This window comes from Setaria italica, chromosome VI (genome assembly GCF_000263155.2).
Source record: "Setaria italica strain Yugu1 chromosome VI, Setaria_italica_v2.0, whole genome shotgun sequence".
NCBI classification, from domain to species: Eukaryota; Viridiplantae; Streptophyta; class Magnoliopsida; order Poales; family Poaceae; genus Setaria; species Setaria italica.
The window spans coordinates 25,560,908-25,568,647 of NC_028455.1; the positions used below are offsets into that span (position 1 = coordinate 25,560,908).

The following is a 7,740-nucleotide window of genomic DNA, read 5'->3' on the forward strand; positions in this document are numbered from 1 at the left end:
AGAGTGGAAGCAGAGAAGGATTTGGTGGAGTCGACGGAGTAGTTGGAAAATGGGGAATAGTAGAAGTGGGCCCTAGACGCTATCTTCGCATCCGACGGTCAAGGCCTCGAGGGAGCCAATATGTAAATCTAGGTCAAACTTGAAAAAAAATTTAAAAGATTCTTGAACGATTCTTCTGGGCAAGCACATATAGAGGACAAAGTGTTTTCTGAATAAGGGGACGCTAAGCCAAATAATCAATAATTCATTGTGCGCCAAAACTTCGGTCGTGATGGAGCAATGAGAATTCAGAAAATGTCATGTGTTACAGTGCTAGGATAGCTTCGTGGCAGAACATGTATGATGTATGAAACCAAAGTTTTCCATGTCACGTTGTTACATTGTTCAATCTGTGGTAATAATACATAATTTGTATGATGGAAGCATGCGCTTCAGAGTTTCCTTTCCTCGGCCTCAGGGTCATCTTCTTTACTCTTGGGCCTCCGGCTCTTTCTTCTTCCCAAGGAACCTGCAAAAATCCAAACTCCTGCATAAGCTTCTATTTTCGGCACAAACACCAGCATTAATATGCTTCTTATTAGGCTCAGTGCGAAAACTAATGGGTCAAAGCAGAGTGTTTCTATTGAAATGGTATTGGTTGGAGCACGTGGCAGAGATGATGTTTCGTCGAACTTTTGATGAAAACTTGTGTGAACTTAAACGAATTCAGTGCAGATGTGTCTTACCCCTGAGCCCTAGCCCAGCGAGACAGCTGGTAGAGCTGGACGCATTCGTTGCAGCTGTGGGTTACCATGAGGAAGTAGTTGCGGGGCCGTACCATCCATGCGAACCTGACGAAGAGGGCAGAATACACGCACAGAACTGCAGGAGAAACAGAAACATCAACAATGGTCGGATACGTAGAAATCGCAAATTTGAGACGTGGAAATCCCCAAAATGTTTCGCCTACCTCCCGTCATATTGCCGGATATCATCTCAGGAGGCTTCTTGGTGTCGGCCACACTCTGTAAATTCAAACAAAACGAAAAATTCAGAGGGCTGTCACTTGGAAATGAAGGCGAGTATACAATTGCACCTAGCCACTATCTTCTTAAGTATATGGAGCGGGCGTAGGCTTGGGTGGTCAGCTCCTTAGAGTGCGGAGCTGGTCATCCTGGGTTCGATTCCCACGGGTCAAGCGTTAACAGCGTAGATGAATCTCGTACAAAATCATAGATGATAGTGTTGAAACAACCATGATGAGAGAAATAGTATTTTTTGGCAATACCGACCGCAAATTCTTTAAGCTTTTTGAGTACGAGTAATTGTCGCTCCCTCACAACTCTACTTGACCCTTTAGGACCCTCCGATTCTTACTCGATACAAGAATCTAGTGCTATAGAACTGTCTAGCCTATCCCTCCTGAGCGCTTCTAATTGCCTCTCACAAGCTTTGAATGAGACCTTGATGTTTGACTTTGGCTTAATTTTATTTCCAGAGGCTCTACCCCCTTTACTTATATGGTTTCCTCCGAGAATCTCAACGCTCAAATTCTAGTAGAACTATAAGTTTTAATAGCACACCTCTATTGAGTCCTAATCCGAGTCACCGTACACCGTGGAGTCCGGTGCGGGACGGAACGGCCGAGCCTTAAACCTTGTCCCATGCCACGCCTCGGGGGTGGTGGGAGGCTACCCTCTAGCCTCTATATCTTCTTAAGAATATATAATTAATAAATAAAATAGCAAAAAAATATTTTTGATGAAATGTATATGAACTGTACCTCATCATTACACGACAAAACCTGAGCAACAGTATGTGTTCATGATTCAAGTTCGATTATTTTGGTTGCACGCATCGTGGATGAAGCCATCTTTGTTTTTTCCCAAAATTTATTTCAGATCTGTGGAGTAATGTACTGTACAACACATGAAAAACACTTCCTCCGTCCTAAATTATTATTCATTTTAGCTTTTTTAGATAGATCAATTTTACTATACATCTAGACATAAGTTTATATCTAGGTGCATATCAAAATGTGTATCTAAACGAATAGTAATTTGGGATGGGGGGAGTAATAGGCAGTTTTATGTGTAAGATAGATTGGGTTGGAGGGCAATAAATCTTAGCAAAATAGACAAAGATAATTGACCGAAAGATGAACTCAGTCAGCGCGATCATCCGTGGGCTGCAAATTTGCAGCCTAAATTTAGCTACGATCTGTACTATATGCAGAGCGGACGGAGGATGATGGCCTTAACAAGATCAAATCGACTGGCCTGCAAGGCACAGTTCAATTCATCTCTAGGACAACAGCCGTTCAAATTTTTGAACTGTTTGATTCAAAATAAACCAGCAGTGCGACTCTGACTGACTGACCCACGAAATGACCTACGAAAGTGACTCGGTCAGTCATCCAGACTCACTGAAGTCAAACTGCCTATCAGATGTGTTATTGCTCATGCACGGAGAGGCCAAAGTCCCTCAACACAGCAGAGATCGCGACGCTCGGCTACAGAAATGGAATCACGCGTGTAGCAGAGCAGTGGTGCGTACCGCGAGGATGATGCCCCAGTTGGAGACGGGGCCCCAGAAGTGCGTCGTCTTGGGGCCCAACGGGCTGTTCAGGAACGCCTTGAACGCCGCCGACATGGCGCCGGGAGAGAGGCCGGCCGACCGGAGATGAGGGGGAGGGCGTCCGGGGGGGGGGGGAGCCCGGGGAAGAAGACTGGCCGAGCTAGATTCTCTCTCTGCGGAGTTGTTGGAGCAAGAGCAGAGAGTGATGGGATGGGATCATCGGATATGATGGCAATCGTAGACCCATACGCTCGCTACTTTTTATCGTGACGTCCGGCGGCTTTGGAAGCAATAGGTTAGCGTACGGTCCACATCGTGCTGACTGTACTGGATTACGAGCGATCATTAACAAAAAGAAAAGAAAAGCTGCAATCTAACGTGTATTATTATGCGATGCTACTTAAGCTGCGAAATGAGAGGAATCATATTCCCGGTCAAGAAAAATGAAGGAATCCTCTCCCCTAATAATAATTTAAAGAAAGGAACTGGAGCACTTTGAGCGATGATGGAATTCGATGTGTGATAATTTGCGCTTGTTCTTTTTCTGTTTTTTTTTTGTCGAAGAGTAAGTTTGTTCCTGTTGGATTGTATGGAAGGAGAGGGTTATGATACTTTTGAAATCGGCCTTGGTTGACTCAAGGTGTGTAGAGATTAGGATTATGGACTTAGTCGACTCAGTGGTTACGTGGTTGTTTAGGAACTGTTAGACGTTTTTTTGGCTAACACACGAAGGCACACGATCTTGCTGCGTGCGCAGGGGCTTGCTACAGCACTTCAGCGTAGGCCGGTTTGACCGCTTACAGGGACCAGTCTAACCAGTTATCGGGCAAGCCGACAGTAGACCTTCGAACGCTTGCCCGGAAAGGATCCCGTCGGGACAGGCACATGTAGGGTTGCTCTAGGATCGGCAGGTCACCTAGAGCGCCTTCAAACGTCGTCAAGATGAAGGAAGAATAGTAGATTGGTAGATTGGAAAAGCTAGGGCAAAAGAATAAAGGCAAAGATACAAAATAGTAGATTGGTTTCTGTCGATTGGATTGATGTCCTCAATCGGCCGAATCTGGAGGGAAGATCTTCCCCATGTAGGAGTCGAAACCCTAATACAAATCGTGCTAAATTACAACGCCTACTCGGATTACACAGAGCCAGACCGGTCAAACCGGCCTGGGCAACCGGTCTAACCCTGGGTGCAGATCTTGCGAAGGTTGTATCTCCCTCATCCAAAATCCAAATCAGACGTTCTATATATGAGTCTTGATCTACTCAGTGAGATCTACGCAATGGGGGAGTCCAATATTCATTTAGAGTACTTTGATCCAACCAGTCTGACCGGTGGGATCAGTCGGTCTTACCTGCCTGCATAGGGTGCTGATTTTCCCGAGGGCATAACTCTCTCATCCGAAGTCCAAATCGGATGTTCCATATATGCATTTTGATCGTCTCGATAAGAGCTACGCCATGGTGAAGTACAATTTGTACTTTAGGAACTTTCCCTAAACTGGTCTGACCGGTTGGGAGACCAGTCTAAACAGGTCTGACCAGATCTACCCAGACCTGCCACTTTTGGGCGTCATCAGGAACTAACTTCTAGCACGTTTCTCTTCATTTCCGCTACAGTAACAATCCTAATGCTACATTGGGTTCAACGTCATGCATAGCTTTGGACACAAGAAGTGGAAAATAGGAGACAGTAATCTTTTTCCCCTTCATCCATATGCGAGAGTGATACAATTTTTTTTGTTTCAGAATGTTTGGTGGAAGTTTTCTAGATGTGCATCTTTAAATGTTGCAAACAAAATGTTCTTCCCCCTACATTTCATTAAGACATTGCCAATAATGGAGTGCACCCTCTGTTCTTCGTTAGAAATCAGTCACTTTAGGAACTCCTTTTTTCTGTCTCTAATACATGCATCGTTGGGCCGTTTGACGTTTGTTATAAAAATCATTGAATGCTACTCCCTCCGTCCCAAATTACTATTCATGTTAGTATCTATAGGTACAAAAATTTTATTATACACCTAAATATATATTATATCTAGATATATACTAAAAAATATGTATATAGAAAAGTCAAAACGAATAGTAATTTGAGACAGAGGGAGTACATCACAAAATCATATTTTCTAGGGGCCACTATTAATGGTGTTAAAAAACAAGACCAAGCCTATTTTATCTTCTCCAACTTATGGCAGCTCTGCCTGATCAATTATGCGAGAAGAGAGACCAAGAATCTATTTACTCGATGGAAAAGAAAAAAGCACTGCAATTTGACACTGGCAGCATGTATTGATAAATCCCTATTCTCACGAAGAAAGTATCGAAGCATCACTCCGCTTTATCCATCCACATGTATGTACGCTTGTCCATCACTGAGAGCAACAATAAAAGCCCCGGGGCCTCCCATGGCTTGAGGAGCAGTCATACATCTTCAGTTTACGAAAGCATTGTAACAGTAACTAATAAACAGAGCAGCAAAAGGATGAATGAATGAAGGCCATTCTTTCTGTACAATAGACATACAAGTTACAACAAGGTGTGGCTTGTTTTACAACAAGAGATCATGTCTGTTATTTTCGGTCAACAGTTAAAGTTAGATATGACGCGGCTACCCACCCTGCTCATCGTCTTCGATATGAAAGCTGATGCTGCTTGCTACTTGAAGATTCACTGCTGCCCTCGAGTCCCTTCTGATATTCCTTCTGAAGCTTTTCAAGACGACTGGAGGACACCTGATGACCTGAAAAATAGAAGCGGAAAGAACCATGGATTGCTTATTGTAATCTAACAGGGGTGGCTGATTTCCATAACTGGCATATGAAACAGTTCATGGTAAATTTGCTAATTCACTCATCCAGATAAAGGGGGTGGAGCTTTCTAGATTTTCTTTCATGTCTGAATGTTAAAAAAGTGAAAACGAACATGCAGGTGTAGTTAGCTAAGTTTGAAAGTTCAGTGCTCTATCAGAATAGAACTGAAACAAGAAATAAAAAAGATAATAGTGGCAACATGTTATAGTGTGAACTAATCAAGCAACAGAAGCATCAACATTAAAGTTACATAAATAAGGTTAGTGAAACTAATTGGTTAATAGAACAATTAACAACAAAGAGATTTGATATAATACTTGTTATTAATATCATACTGATGAATTCTATTCTTTTATTACTACACAAAAGACACAAATTGTTGTAACAAAACAGAAAGCAACAAATCGGAAATAATTTCAGAAAATAGCACAAAACAGCTTTTAGTTTTTCCAAGATGGGCAAATTAAAAGGAAGAAATGGACCATGTATGAATAAGAGCACATTTGTCCCAAAGCAACTCACATAAAAACATGACAACATGTCACGAACTATATGATTTGCACAATAAGTTTATTACCTTAAATGTAAAGGAAATTGGCAATAAAACATCTGGATCAGTCGACTCCTCGGGGAATTTCTCAAGGCCTGTAGGAGCTTCTCGAAAGGCAATTTGACCCAACAGTAGGATAGCAATTGAATATTTCTCAATATATATTTAAAATGTGCCTTCAAGCAAAAGCGACAGAAGAAAAAAGAACTCACCAAACCATCATGACAGAATCTCAGTAGAGCCAATACAAATTGGAAAACTACCTTAATACCCTGTTAGTATCAACCAGCGATCAGAAAATAGCGACCAGATCAAAAAAGTATCTAAGTGAACAGCATAATCTTTTAGTCTTCTACAGATTGGTAGCATAATAATTAAAAATTAAATGAATAATAGGACACTGCAACAGGCACTAATATGATCTTATGAAAGAAATAGAAATTCATGTAAAAAGTTATGACTTGTAAAAAGAAAAAGGAACCATGGGCACATCATTCAACTACATTTTAAGTCAAAACATGTTATGTAAACTAGTGGGGTTTCCTAATGAAAGGAGTCTCACGGATATAAAAGTTACACTAGTTATGAAGCAACACTGCTTGAAAGAACAGTCAACTAACACAAGAGGCCCAGACGCACTTTAAACATGAAATATATATATGGCAGAATAAGTTTCTAACCTCATAAAGAAAGACATCCCAAACTCTAAGAGTTAGGTGAAACAGGAAGGAATATGCGAAAACTGTGATAAACCATTGCCTTGCATACATGCTTGGGGTTATCATTTCTTCAACAAAGTGTTGTCCCAATTTTGGCATGTGCTCCATAACTAATTTCTCAAACTGAGACAGATACTGCGCAAAAGTGGCAAACCAGCCTGTTGCAACTTGCAAGGGTATAAAAAGAATCAGAAGATTACAGGATGCAGGTTTGTTCAAGAGAACCAATGTTGACAATTTCACATCCCTTGCATTACTAATTACTCAAACTGAAGTTGGACACTGCTTGCACAAGAACATGTGGCCATGGACATAAAGAGTACATTTTACTTAGTAATTTATCATTTAGATACATCAGATACGATAGAAAATTCGTATTTGAGACGATAGGCAGCCATGAAACATGCATTATGAATCCCTAAAGTATAATCTACTGGAATCCAAATCTAATTCCTTAAGTTCAATTACCCGATACAAGCCTTCCATTGGCACGTGAATGCATCCTCATTGATATAAAGAAGCAGCAGCCCAGCTAAAAATCCCATTCCCTGTGAAATGATTGTGTAAATAACATGTATTATTCCAGAGATCTTTGTATCAAAAAATTAGGCCTGCAGAGTCAACACAAACCTGCACATATCCAACATCCCTACCATAGACAGAATATGCTTTCAAAATGTTATACAAGGATCTTTGACCCGGACCATGCCTTTGTTGGAAGAAAATATGAGATGGAAATGTCCGTGATATGTCCCGAATAATTTCCAATTCAGAGGCCAATGTCTCATATATCACCAGTGCCTGTCCAAATGAACAATGGCACCAATAAGATTGATAAAGTAGAATAAGAACACTACTCTACATGGTACTCTTATCATTAAAAAATAAAAGTTCAAACTATAATAGAAACCAAATATTGAAAAGTAGGCCAGATATTCTTTCAAAACTGCCACACCTTAAAAAACTAGCAACAACTTCAGTCAGGTCAGGATTGAGTATAATGGAGTTAAATGTACAAATAGCACATCAAAATGGGGTTCAATAGGACCCAATGCTCATGTGAGCAATGGTCTTATCATATAATTATATATAATCTCCACAAGACAGA

The 7,740-nt window shown here is 41.0% G+C and overlaps 2 protein-coding genes across 3 annotated transcripts in view; both read right to left on the minus strand.

The window, feature by feature from the left end:
* The window catches only part of LOC101761533 (mitochondrial pyruvate carrier 1), a 5,322-nt gene extending 2,529 nt beyond the window's left edge, over positions 1–2,793 (minus strand). The window contains exons 1-4 of one of the 2 annotated variants that reach the window (XM_004973360.2): positions 2,536–2,792; positions 950–1,004; positions 726–861; positions 225–508 (exon numbers count right to left, since the gene is read on the minus strand). In XM_004973360.2, the coding sequence (XP_004973417.1) occupies positions 469–508; positions 726–861; positions 950–1,004; positions 2,536–2,631 (327 nt within the window). In that variant the 5' untranslated portion in view covers positions 2,632–2,792 and the 3' untranslated portion in view covers positions 225–468. Of the gene's footprint in view, positions 1–224; positions 509–725; positions 862–949; positions 1,005–2,535 lie in introns of those variants that run through there. The other variant, XM_022827687.1, reaches the window with a different exon arrangement.
* Positions 2,794–4,871: 2,078 nt separating this feature from the next.
* The window catches only part of LOC101762214 (ecotropic viral integration site 5 ortholog-like), a 3,861-nt gene continuing 992 nt past the window's right edge, over positions 4,872–7,740 (minus strand). The window contains 8 exon segments of the mRNA XM_012847110.2: positions 4,872–5,293; positions 5,941–6,017; positions 6,126–6,185; positions 6,594–6,772; positions 6,775–6,790; positions 7,101–7,132; positions 7,135–7,180; positions 7,263–7,433. Of these exon segments, the coding sequence (XP_012702564.1) occupies positions 5,266–5,293; positions 5,941–6,017; positions 6,126–6,185; positions 6,594–6,772; positions 6,775–6,790; positions 7,101–7,132; positions 7,135–7,180; positions 7,263–7,433 (609 nt within the window). The 3' untranslated portion in view covers positions 4,872–5,265.